This window comes from Tiliqua scincoides, chromosome 3, assembly GCF_035046505.1.
Source record: "Tiliqua scincoides isolate rTilSci1 chromosome 3, rTilSci1.hap2, whole genome shotgun sequence".
NCBI lineage: Eukaryota > Metazoa > Chordata > Lepidosauria > Squamata > Scincidae > Tiliqua > Tiliqua scincoides.
Window position 1 is genome coordinate 194,201,477 of NC_089823.1, and position 13,781 is coordinate 194,215,257.

A 13,781-nucleotide genomic window follows, 5' to 3' on the forward strand; every position below is an offset into this window, starting at 1 on the left:
ATCCTAAACTTTTCTGGGTCAGCTGGGTTACACTGGGCTTCTGCTAGCTTTATATTGGACAGAGATCTGAGTAGCTCCATAGGGGTAACTGGGGGCCCAATCCTATCCAATTTTCCAGTGCTGGTGCAACTCTGCTAATGGGGCATGCACTGCATCATGTAGTGGGGCAGCAGTCACAGACGCCTCCTTAAGGTATGGGAACATTTGTTCCCTTTCCATGGGGCTGCACTGTGGTTGTACCAGGGCTGGAAAATTGGATAGGATTGGGCCCTGGGACATTACTTGAAGTAAGGGAGAAAATATCCCCTTATCCAGTTGAGACCTCCAGCTGCCTCCTAACCTTTGCTAGATACAGTGCAGGCCATGTGGCCTGGCTGCATCACTACAGGTTAGGACTAGGCTGCCCATTACTTTTTTGAAATAACAGCTACCTTACCTGCAGTATTTAGATATAATAGTTTACTAGAAAAACAAGTCTGCAAATCTGCAAAGAAAGGGAACCAATTTAATAGTACATTGTTATGAAGTGACCAAATGTATTGAAGTGTGGTAAATATAAAAAGCTAAATATATCTTTGCTAGTGAATTGAATTTTCCATTTAAATTTACTCAATGTAGTGATTAATGATAACTCATCACTTGGCTTTAAAAATGAGTCACTGGATGATGACACTGGAAGAATGAATTTAAGAATTCATTATTTTTCCAGCTGTAGCAAAGGAGTAATAAGATATTTGAAAAGTACAGTAACTCACTCAGACAGTAACTGGATGAATATTTGAAAAATTATTGGGATTGATAACAGAAGGCCCAATCCTATCCAATTTTCCAATGCTAGTGCAGCTGTGCCAATGGGGCATGCACCTCATCCTGTGGTGGGGAGGCTGTCCCAGAGACTTCCTTAAAGTATGGAACATTTGTTCCCTTACCTCAGGGCTGCATTGCAGCTACACCAGTGCTGGAAAATTGGATAGGATTGGGCCCTCAGAGGCCTCCTCAAGGTAAGGGAACATTTGTTCCTTTCCCTTGGGGCAGAATTGCAGCTGCACCAGTGCTGGAAAGTTGGAAAGGATTCGGCCCTGCGTATACAAGCCTAAATAATAAACTTGGTACTGGAATGTGAGCACTACTCTATTTTGTTGTATTATTTTTCAAATAGATACCTAGCTAGGTGCAGTGTTGTTAAACTGTATTTTAATTACCTGGCTCACTTCTTCTGAGGCTGTTGGTCCAGAGTAGACTCTTTTAATCATTATATCTGCTTAATCAAAGACCCTCAATAGAATTTGTTCTAAACTGTTGTACCTCAAAAAGCAAGTAACATACAGTACAGGGGAGTTGCCTCTTAGATGGGGGTTAGGTTTCAAGGCAAGCATGTAAGGTGAAGATCATGTATAGTCAAAATTATACTTCAAAATCCTTTATTGCTTGCATTTAGGGGCCATGTGGTACAAAATGTACATAATGTCTCTTTAAAACCTAGAATCAGACTATGAGAGGCAAGCAGGAACTGAGATTGATTGAGGAAACAGCAGGTTCACATTTCCCATTGTCTGGGGCTGGATCTACTGGACACAGGACCAGGTACAGGCCAGGAGAGGTTGGAAAGGCTTCAGAAGGGCAGGGTGCAGGCCATCAGTCCATTGAGCAGAGCATGCCTGCACCCACTGGAGCAGACAAAGGGCAGCAAGACATGGCAAGTGGTTGCAGGAACCTTCCCACTTCTAGGAGGCTTAGGACCCAAAGGTTGGCCAGCCTGGGTGGATAGAACCTGGAAGGGGAGAGGGACCAGCCTAGGGAATATAGGGATACGGCCAGGCCAGGGATGAGAAAGGGCTGGCGGCTTTCTGGAAGGGAGGCTAGAGTAGGCACTGAGTACGCACAGAGGGGTGGTATAAAACTGGTATAAAAGGGCAGGAGGTCTGGTCTAGAGGGCAGAGCCTCCATTTGCCTGAAGATAACATCCACAAGGTCGCCAGTTCGAGGCCACCGGCACCATGTGACCTTGAAGCAGCTGACAAGCTGAAGCCGAGCTATTCCATCTGCTCTGAGCGTGGGAGGATGGAGGCCAGAATGTGAAACCAGATCAGAGAGAAACACCTGAATGTTGTGGTTCTTGAAAGATAGAACCTTCTTTCAATTGTAAAAATCCCTACGGGGATTTAAATAAGCTTGCCTATGTAAACTGCCTTGAATAAAGTCTTGAATAAAGACCAAGAAAGGCAGTATATAAATACCTGTACTATTATTATTATTATTATTATTAAAAAAAAAAACTTTCAGCCTGCCTCTGCTCTGAGGCCTGGAAGAGAAAGACAGCCTAGAAGAGACAAGTCAGGTATACATGGCCCTGCAGGCCTCAAATAGGCTGCTGCCCTTGTACAGGTGGGGGACCCCTGACACCTGTCTCATGCTCACTCTGGGACATATGCTCACTGAATGGAATGGTAGGCAGAATTGCCTGCACTATTTACATTTTTTCTCTTTGTCTTTTTGTTGAGTGCATATACTAGAATTCACATCAGTTAAATGTGTGTGATGTGACTCTGCTGTATTTTGTTCTGCCTTTTCCTGCTGCCTAGCCTTCATGACCACACAAATACCCCTTAAAACCTGAATTTGGTATCTGCAGTTCTGCATTGTCAGGCGCAGAATTCTTTATAGACTGATTCCCAATTGAACATTAGTAGCTCTCCAGTTTATTTGGCAGATAATCTTTCTGTTTCAATCCTACTTACCTTTGGCCTAGCAACTTCACTCCCAGTCTGGAACTGGTTATATGTCTGAAAGGCCAACTCTCACACCTCTCCATTCCATCATGTGTGTAGTTCATTTCCACTGGGGTACTGTTATGAAGACTTTGCATTTTGTGTTCTGATTGCTAGACTAGAAATGTCCCTTGTACTTTTCAAATCATCACATAGGAGCAAATTGTGTCCAGATTTCAGTTTTCTATATTGGGTGGAAGCACTTTAACATTTTCATTGGTGTAAATTACCCCAAGTGTCTTTATACTGGAATACTTTGAATTGGGGCACGATTCAAGATATACCATAGTCAAAATAAATTTAGGTGCTGTATCCCAGTCCCATTTGTAAAACTTTTTACTACTGCATAATGCAGCAGTTCCCAAAATATGTTTTTCCTTTTAATCTGCCTCTTCAAATATTAAGGCCACTGAGTTTGTTCTCCTGCTGAGAAAATGGTGATTTACTGTCACAATCTCCCTCTTGCTCTTCTTAGTGAGAGTCTATTCAGAACCTCTGCTCCTCGTGCTAGAAACTACAAGCACCCACAAGTTTGAACATACTGTACATACCTTTCTCTTCACACAAAACTTCCTTCCTAAAACAAGCACAAAATGACTCACATATTCCTACTTGGCCCCAAACACACATTGCGTATCATCAACTTCAACTTTCCAAGTTTCCTATAAGAAAGGATACTAAGCCTGCCCCTCACCTCATTTATAACAGGGCATGTTCTGAAGGGCTAGACTTAGAAAAAGTGGAATTTCATTTCCTCTCCATATTAATGATTTCTAAGAATGAAACAGGCAAAACTAATTCCTATACAATTTTAAAGAGTTGCATAACTTATGACCAGCCCAAACACATCAATTTGCTGCATCTTCATTGAAATTTTCTTAGGCTAACCAAGCAAGCACTTTTTATTTCCATCCACAAGAGGCAACTGACTGGAACATTAATCCAAATCAAACCTTCTGATGACACCCTGCCCTGCCCCTGAAATCCTCTATGAGCTGTCAGATCCTCTAGATAGCAAGTACTGTCTTCTCACAGAACACACCCAGTCTCATAAATGCACATATGGGAAAAAAAAACTCAGCAGCACCTGCATACAGCTAGGAGTCAAACTTGTGTGTGCAAGCTGTCCTGAGTTTATGCCAAATGAATCAGAACTTTTTAAAAATCCAGAATGGTCTAACACAGTACCATAATACTTGCCTGATACTAAAATTAGATGAAGAAAATAATCATTTGTTTTCCATTGAACTAGGGGATTCATATATGGGTAACGTAATACATTGCCTATATTTCATATATCCGAACATGTATTTTCACATGTACAGATGAGCACTGAAGTCTGCATGCAAAATGTGCCTGAAAGATCCTTGATTTATTTTTAATCCTCAAAACAGCAATGAATAACCCTGGATGAAGTTTTGTTTTAATCAGTTTGATTCATAAAATAGTTTCCAAAAGGTATGGCTGTTCAAAAGCTATACCTGAGTCAAAATAAATATTACCTGACTCCAGTTCAACATGGATTAGGGTTGCTTGTATAGCAACATCTATTTTTTTTTTTCCTTTAGGGACTGACTCCATCTCTAGAGGTGGAATCTTTGCAGATACTTCACCTTTGCAAAGATTCCACCCCTAGAGATGGAGTCAGTGTAAAAAGGATGAGAGAAGAGACCATTGCAGAGATGTTGTAGAATTCTCGGGATTGCTGTGTCTTTCTAGAGAGTTTAGATTTGGAAGCCACTTTATCAATCAACGGAAGTGAACTAAATCCCTTCAGTTCTCAGTGCTTATTCTGTAAACATAAGTGCACAGTGTGTACCAAAATAGAAAGTGGAATAAAATAACTCTCCTCCTACACTCCAGCTTGCGAGAGAAAGCAGCAAGTTGGACATCAGCTAAACATTATAATTGCCTTGCTGGATCAGATCTCATAGCGTATGTCTACAGTGCAATCCTATGCATGTTTACTCAGAAGTAACTCACATTTATTCAATAGGGCTTACTTCCAAATAAGAATGTATAGGACTGCAGCCCTATTCTAGCATTTCTCCAAGAGGAGTCATCTAGATAGTACTGAAAAATGCACAAGAAGAATAGGATTGATTGATAGCTGTTTGCGCCCAGATATACTATCTTTGAACACAGAGTCCCCATGTTTATCTGACAGGGCTAATTAATGGTAGACCTATTCTCCATAGTTCTGTAAGAGACCTCTCTTTAGAATGGAATAATTCTTGATGCAAAGCCATCTTGATCTATGGAGTTAACACTACATAATTCATCACACCATTTATTTCAGATTAGTTCAGCTGAAGTTACAATCACCACTACCTGATTTCAAACTCAGAATCACCAGACATAAAATTGTTGTTTGTAGAAAATGTAACCCTGAGTGTCAATGCACATGGAACTTGCAACCACATGACCACCCCAAGTCAAACCTAGGCTGGAGTCCTACCCACACTTACCCAGGAATAAGTTCCATTTACTATCATTGTTAAAAGAATATATACAGTAGCTTGTTAAAAGTACAGGTCTGTAACATTTCTCCAAATGCAGTCACATACCATGGAAGCATCAAGTCTAATACATTAAAATAAAATATTGAAATGAATGGTGACCCACCTAGTGGGTCCCACAGTTTGAGAAACACTGGGCTAGTGTGTTTTTAACAATGATAGTCAATGGGGCTTACTTCTGGGTAAGTTTGGCTAGAATTGCAGCCTCAGATTGTCAAAAATTTTCCTGCTTGATGTTGTCACTTCCAGCAGTGACATCACTTCCAGTGGGTCCCAAAAGATTGTCATTCTAAAAAGTGGCTAAAAAGTTTGAGAACCACTGCTGTATACACTTTCCTGGGAGTAAGCCCCATTGACCACAGTGGGGCTTACTTCCAAGTAGATATGCACAGGATTGTGCTATAAATGTGGTCAGGTGACTTCTTAAGAAATACTCACTTGTATTTCTATTTTGTCTTTTATATATTGTGTGTTGCCTCAGACACTTTATTTGCAAATGGAGAGGCAGGATAGAACTCTTTTAAATATAAATAAACACCACCAGCTGTGCTTTTCCAGACACCTTGGCAAGCCTTCCCCTCCCTCTGTGGCTGCATCTGAAGAGGTGTGCAGGTGTGTGTCTTTCCAGAGACCCCTTGGTGCGGAGGGTCTCTTCAGGCAAGGGTGCGTGGCACTGGGGGCAGGGGAGGCAGTGCCTCCCCACCAGAGTCCTTTGGAAAGCACCACTGTTGTGTGAGGTGCCCAAGCACCCACAACCCACGTGCAAGCAAGGAAGGAGGGAGCGCAGAGCTTGGGCACCTCACACAACAGTGGTGCTTTCCAAAGGACTCTGGTGGGGAGGCACTGCCTCACCTGCCTCCAAACCCACCGCACGTTCCTGCGCGGGGGAGGGGGTTCTTGTGTGCCAGGGGAGACTGTGTGTCCCAGGACGCCTGGGCGAGGAGCCTCCTTGCTGGGCTGCAGACTCTCCAGAAGACCTTTGGAAGGCGCCTGCCAGGGAAGGGTTCTGGGAAGCAGGTGGGTGCCTGAGAGCTGGGGGGGGGGGGCTGGCAGAGGCGGCGAGGGGGCGGCGGCGGCTCTCACCGACTTCTCCTTCCCTTTCCTCCCCCCTCCCGCGCAGGCTGCTCCCTTCCTACCCCGGTTACCGTGGCAACCGTCCGGACTCCCCCAGCCCCGCGACTGCGGCGGAATCGCTCCGTGGCAGCAGCAGCAGCCGCCTCTCGCTGCCGGACTCGCTGCTACTGTCGCCGCCGCCTCGCATGGAGCTGCTGGCCGCCGCGCTGAGCGCCGCCTGCGCCCTGGACCATGAAGGCTCCGCGGAGAGCGTGGCCGGAGCCCGCCCGGCTGGCAGGTGAGGAGGAGGAGGAGGGAGGAGGAAGGCAAAGAGCTCCTCGCGGCGGGGCGCCTCGCTCGCCCGCGCCAGCCCCGCAGTTCCGACCAACTCCGGCCGGTGCCGCTTCTCTCGCGCCCTGCCTGCTGGCGGCCCCCTGGAGGGAACCAGGGGCAGCGCCTGCCCCCGCCTCGCCCCGCAGGTCGTGGGGGTGGTTGCCTTCGAGCCGCTCACAGCTGCCCTCCCCCTTCCCAACCCCGGACCTCCCCCCACCCTCCGCTTGGAACGGGACCGACGAGGTGCACAGCCCAGTCCTCGGCATGTCCACTCCGAAGTAAGTCCCATTGTAGTCGATGGGGTTTGCTCCCAGGAAAGCGTGGGTGGCATGGCAGCCTAATCCTAGTTATGTCTGCTCACAAGTAAGTCTCATTATAGTCAATGGGGTTACTCCCAGGAAAGTGTGGATAGGATTGTAGCCCTAGTCAGACGCTGCCCTTCCTGCCACCCTCACCCCCTGCCTGTGTTTCTCAGTTTGTGCTTCTGAGCAGCTGCGGAGTAGTTTTGCTCTGAACCTTCTTCCACACTGGGGCTCAGGGGAGAAGGACTTTCAGGACTGATGATAAGGGCATGACTTTAGGAAGTGTTTCAGCCCTGGCACCTCTTGGTTTAACAATATACCAAAGGCTTATGATGGCCAAAGAAAGTCTGATTTCTCAGTCTTCTCCCCCCCCCCCCATGGTGCTATTTGCTTATGTGTGTCTGTCCCACAAGCTTGTCTTCCTACTCCAGTGGGATATACTGGTCTATAGGGAGCGCAATCTCCATACTGGTTTGGTTTGATTTTCCTTCCTTTAGACTGCAATCCTATGGACCCTTAACTGGGAATAACCCTTAATCCCAACTGCATGCAATGGAATTTACTTCTAAGAAAGCCTTCACTAGATAGCAGTGTACAGTAATTGAGTGTCATGGAACCACTACTATCCATCAGCATGTCGAAAGGGCTGAGAATGTTGCAGGAGAGGCACCCACATTCCTGATTATGTGTTTTGTTTTTTTAATTCCCCCAAAGTGAATCCCCTTCCATGGCTGGACAGATTTCTATTCCTGAAGAAAGCCCTGTGCTTCCAGACTGCCCAGCTGCTTTCCCTGAGGCACTGCAAATGATTCACCCAATGACAGCTGACTCCTGGAAGAACTTCATAGAGCAAATAGGTAAGAGGAGCACTTAGTTGCAATTCTGCACATTTCACCCACAAACATTTATATTAGAAATCTAATGCAGTGTTTGACTGAGAAAGACATATGTGGGAGGAGGTAATTGAGAGTGGAGAGGTTGCAGGGAGGACTTAACCCTTTCACCACTCACAGATTCACAGACCCAGATTACTTAAATCATTGTTTCTCAAACTGTGGGTCGAGACCCACTAGGTGGGTCATGAGCCAATTTCAGGTGGGTCCCCATTAATTTCAATATTTTATTTTTAATATATTAGACTGGATGCTACCATGGTATGTGACTGCACTTGGGGAAATGTGATGGATCTGTACTTTGAACAGGCTACTATGTTTATGCTTTTTACTCCTGGATAAGTGTGGGTAGGATTACAGCCTAGAATTGTTAAAAAAATTTCCCTGCTTGATGATGTCACTTCCTGTCATGACATCATTTTCCGTGGATCCCGACAGATTCTCATTCTAAAAAGTGGGTCCTGGTGCTAAAAGTGTGAGAACCACTGACTTGTATACATATACACACACAAGCACACAGCTACTGTGGGGCTTCAAATGCTTGTTTGCCCTTACTTACATGTACTTGAAGTCTGGTGAAGGGGACAGATTGAGATTGAGTGACTGACTTGAAGCATGGAAACAGTAATAGATAATGACCCTCCCCCTGTCACTCCACACCCCTCCCAAAACTGCTTTTGTCAAACATTACCATGTTAAGACTTGAATACATGTTCGCATGCAGTGTAGTTAACCTTTAAGTCCTCTTCACTTTCATGGGATTTCTGTATGAACATGCAGAGGATCAGTCTGTTAATATGATGCAACAGACATATAGAACAGAAGAATTGGCTGATTGAAATGGGTAGACTTATAGTTTATACTCTAGAGAGATATTTTATTTCTGTGGCTGAAGGCATAATAAGTTATGAAGAATAATATGCATCAGAAATTTGGAGTGGAATATATAAAAACAAAAAAACCTGAGATTTGTGAGCAGACTTCCTCCTCTGGAATGCTTTTAAGTTTCAGAACCATTTAAGCAGGATGGTACTAGAACATTATGCCTTGATTATACAGTACAAAGTATCTGGAGCAGCAGTTTCTTTACTGTACCTGTTTACTCTCTTTTGAATATACCTGTCAGCTGCAGCAGTTGCATAAGAAGTGAGAACTATTTTATTTTGCTAACCTTGTATTAGATCTCAATCAAAATCTTAAATATCACCCCTATTATAACCCATTGTCCTATGCTAGTGTTGAGAAGCCCTCTCTCACTAGATTGGAGCCTTTCGGTGTTTGGTTGGAGAACAGTGGTGTAGTTTCACAGGGGCAGCATGGTAAATACCGCAGGCACCACAGCGTGCCCTGTAAGTGGCAGGAGCACATTGCCCTTGCTGACCGAATTGGCTCTGACGGCAAGTAGGAGGGGCTGCTTACACAGCACATTGCGATGCCTGCAGTACTTACCATGTCACCCCTCTGCAGCTGTGTGGTGAGGTGGTGAGGCTCTCAAAATGGGGGCAAAAGTTGGTCCCTTCTGTTCCAGCAGTGGGTGGAAAAACTTTTACTTTGTATTCATGATAATGATACCTGGATTATCTGAGTGAATTGATGACATATATTTACAGATAAAATCTTGCCTCAGTGCTATGATTTAGGGTTGATGCCATTTATCCCTCTCCACTTACATAATTCTGTGCTTCTTCAAGGTTGATTCTTAGCTCTCTTGGTGAAAAGTACTATCTGTATAACTGGTTTAGGTATATGGATATGAGTTTAGGTAAATGCTTCTCTTTCATGCAAAAAACATTATTAAATTCCCCTCAATGCATCTGTTATATGGCTCTATCCCCAACAACTGAAGAATTGCTTTTCCCTTTCCATATTAATTGTCCTGTTTAATGCTAAGCATAGCTTTTATTATTAACAAACATTTTAACAGTTATTGAGAACTGTAACAAAGTAGTTCAGGAGGAATTATGTAAGTATCATTCCATTAAAGTCGTATAATACAGTTCGTTTAAGTGTAATCTCTCCTTTTCTGTTAAGTGTGGGAAGCTAACAGAAAAGTGCATGGTTTCCAAGGTACAGTTTCTCCTATTTCTATTTTAATCCCATTTTGCACAATGTACCAGAAAGAAGTGATTACTGAATGCACTCGCAGTATGCAAAAAACAAAAAAGAATTCCTTATGGCTACTTTCCCATTATAAATTATCTGTGTTTCTAAGTTTATACACTAGATATATTTCCGGTTGTTTTGAAAGTGCTTGGCACTGATGTACATGCAAGCAGTTTGCTTTACAATCTTGATTTATACAATTTATAAGATGAAATGGAAAGCATTATTCAAATAAACCTATTTTTAAAATGTCTAGCATTAATATTGTACTGAAAACATTGAAGAGGGGAATAATTTAAAGTACATTGTAGCTTGCTAATGGAAGGAATGGCTCACAAGTAAGTACAAACTCATGTTTTTAGAACAAGTAATTTATATTCTAGAGATCTGTAACTGGTCTTCCAATTTGACTGAAATTGGATTTGTAATTTGTGTTCCTGGATCTTCATATTTTGAAGGTTCCAGTGCAAATTTGAGTCTTTATTGTAGGTAGGGCCACTGAAAATTCAAAAGAAATTTCAAATGTTTATGGTATTCTTGCAGTTATGAAGAAATTTGTTGCATTGCACTAGGTATTCAGTAGGTTTCCTTTGATTATGTTAATTGTGAGGTTGTATTGATATTTAGGGTCTGATGGGTGTTTACAAGAGTGCTTTTGAACTGCTGCAACTTGATCTTGGTGGGAAGGCCATAGTGTATATTGGTGACCTCATCTCTCATTGTGAGATTTCCCACTAGTTTTAACTGTATGTTTCTTGTTCAATATGTTTGTGTCACTGCTAGGCCAAATCATATGGCAGTTTATAGCTTGATGCAATTTCTATGGCAATAGCCTTTCTCTTTTACATTCAACCAAGGTTCTGCAGTTCTCATGGCTTTCTTGTCTGACCATAGTTAGAAACACAATGTGAGTTAGTGCTAACTAGGATCACCCCAAAACCTGAATCTGCAAGCCACTGAAAAACATAGCCTTAGACTAGTAGTTCTCAAACTTTTTAGCCTTGGGACACATTTTTAGAATGAAAACCTGTTGGGATCAACCAGAATCATTAACCTGGAAGTGATGTCATGGCCAGAATGACATTATCAATTTATGCTACAAACCAAAGAATATATACAGTGCCTGCCTCCCCACCACAGGATGCAACGCTTGCCTCGTTGGCATGGCTGCATATATGCTGGGAAGTTGGATAGGATTGGGCCCTTTGACCATAGTTTGAGGGCAATTCCTTGTTAATACTAACCATAGCTTGCCCTGTTTCTGGATTGATACAAATTAGGGTTCTAAACAAACAAAAGGAGGGGGAGTGGCAGGAGAAGGAAGGGTGCAAGCCTTTGGCTTATTCTGGTTTTCCAAACCTTAATTTTTAGAGGTTGAGCTGCTATGACATCTGAACTGGGTCTATTTTGGGTTGCTGTTGATTTCCTTGGGTTGCTTTTGGCTTCAGCTGGTGTTGAATATACCCAGTAGAGCAAAGTTGCCACAAATATATTGCTTTGGTGCTTGGGTGACTGCTGTTGCTTTCTGAAGGTTTTTACTTATTAGAAGTGTAACATTTTGAAATACGGACCTATGATAGCTGCAAGAAAGAAGGAACTTCACTGTGTTAAAGCATTAGATATATTTATATAGAATTTGGTAGCTTTTTATCCAGATTTCTCAGCGATGAACCAGTTGGATCAGAAAAGTATTTTACATGTGGCCATGTCTCTTTTTTTGGTCTTGGTTCATCTGGATACTAAAGAAAGTACCTGGCATTGTAGAACTTGCCTCTATAAAATATCCATAAGATTAAATGGCTGGTGCTTGTTCATTCCCAGACTCTTGACTGATCATCACATTTGAGACTGGGAAGGAATTTTGTCCTATACTGGCTAGTATGTTTGATGTTTTCCTAATATAGCTTGATGTTCAGTTGCTTGAGTCCACTACACCTATTTGTTCACAGTTTTCTTTTTGTAGTACAGATGATACCTATCAAAATGCAATTCTGGAGGCTATGTACATTAAAATCAGTAACATTATCTCAGACTCCTGAGTACAGTACAGTACAGCAGCTTAAAATCAGTAGGAGTCTGAGATAATGTTACTGATTTTAAGCTGCTGTACTGTTTTTAAGCTATGAAGACATAGTACTCATAATTTGTACCACAGCAGCTAAGATTCGCAGACCCATTTTGGTTCAGGAGTGAATATTTGAAACATTCTGTTTTCTCATACAAAAATGGTGTATTCTTGCTCTAATGTGCCAAGGTGGGCTTTAGTAAAGAACTATAAAAACTTACATCCATTGTTAGTATGAGGAGAAATGTTTTCTTTTATGATGTTTCTGTTTTATATGTAAAAGAAGGATGTATTTATTATAGTTTGTCTTACAGAATTGATTCAGGGGAGGCCTATGCCTCAGTGTGATTCCGGTTTTGAAAAATAGCATGAAACCGAAACTCATATTTTCCATTACTTTTATTAAAATGGAGGAATTAAAGTGGCTCACTAATGGATGCTATTAGTAGTTAGATGCTCAAATAAAATAATGCAAAGCAAATATACTCATTGGTATAACAGGTGATTGTTCAGTAACACATTGCATACCTTGTTGCTTTTTAGGGTTCTTGTATCAGGAATATCGGGATAAATCCACACGCCAGGAGATTGAAGCTAGGCGGCTACAGGATTCACAGACAGATACTGAAGAGTGCTTAGCTACTGTGGAAACATCATCAGAAACAGAACAAACAAATGCAGTAGAAAACAAAGCCATTCCCCAGATTAGCTTGCTCAGGAACACCACTTCTAGGTTTAATTTATGGCAAGATCTTCCAGAAGTCAGAAGCAGTGGTGTTCTGAATATTCTCCAGCCAGATGAGATCAAACTTCAAGAGGTAATAGCAGCTGTGGGGGTGTGTGTGTGTTGCATTGTTGATATTTTATTGAAACTCATATAATACAAGATGATACTGTTTTTAAAATTAAACTCTTTGGTGTTTTTCAGGAGATTGTTTGATAAGCTTTAACTGATTTCCTGTCTTTCAGCAAGCCAGCAAACATTCAGTCATGTTCACCTTAAACCCAGCCTCTACATATGAGAGCAATTGTGTTGCTAATGAATTAGTAGTAGCAATGGGAGATACAGTATAGCCAGGCCTAAGTTGTGGAAAATGTAAACGCTAATCATAAAATAGTGTTTAAATACATCAGAAGTGGGAAACTGGACAAGAAGGTGTAAAAGGAGTACTGAAGATTAAAACTTTGCAGGCAAACTAAATGAAGTGTTTGTATTAGTCCTCACTATGGAAGATGTTGAAGAAATGGCCACTTATGAGCCATTGATTTCAGGTACTGCATTCATCTCTGTTTGTATGCCGAATAGAGATGACAAAGGTTTAGAACTGAGAAATAAATAACAAAACACTGGAAATGGATGGATATCCAAGAGTCCTTCAAAAAAATCAAGTGTCAAATTATCAATCTTTAATTAAAATCAGGTTTCTTTTCTTCATGAGTAGAAAGTAGCTAGTGTTACACCAATTTTACAAGAAGAAGGAAGGATCTTGGAAATTGCAAACTAATTGGTCCAAAAGATTTGGGGGTAAAGTATAAACAGGTCCAGCCTTGTTATACACAGATTTTTTATTCACGGATTTGATTCAACACGAATGGCCACTGCAAATGAGAATGAATGTGCTGATCCCTGGAGAAGGGGAAAAATGCATTCCTTTAAAATCAGTTTTGAAAACTGAACAGTCCTGAACAACAGCCTGAACAGGACAGTTTTAAAAACCGAACAGTCCTGAACAATAGCCTCCTTA

General features: G+C 42.2%; 1 protein-coding gene across 2 annotated transcripts in view; it reads left to right on the top strand.

The window, feature by feature from the left end:
• The window catches only part of NGEF (neuronal guanine nucleotide exchange factor), a 63,560-nt gene that overhangs the window by 17,858 nt on the left and 31,921 nt on the right, over window positions 1-13,781 (top strand). The window contains exons 3-5 of one of the 2 annotated variants that reach the window (XM_066620217.1): window positions 6,408-6,638; window positions 7,690-7,832; window positions 12,580-12,854. In XM_066620217.1, the coding sequence (XP_066476314.1) occupies window positions 6,408-6,638; window positions 7,690-7,832; window positions 12,580-12,854 (649 nt within the window). Of the gene's footprint in view, window positions 1-6,407; window positions 6,639-6,921; window positions 6,952-7,689; window positions 7,833-12,579; window positions 12,855-13,781 lie in introns of those variants that run through there. The other variant, XM_066620218.1, reaches the window with a different exon arrangement.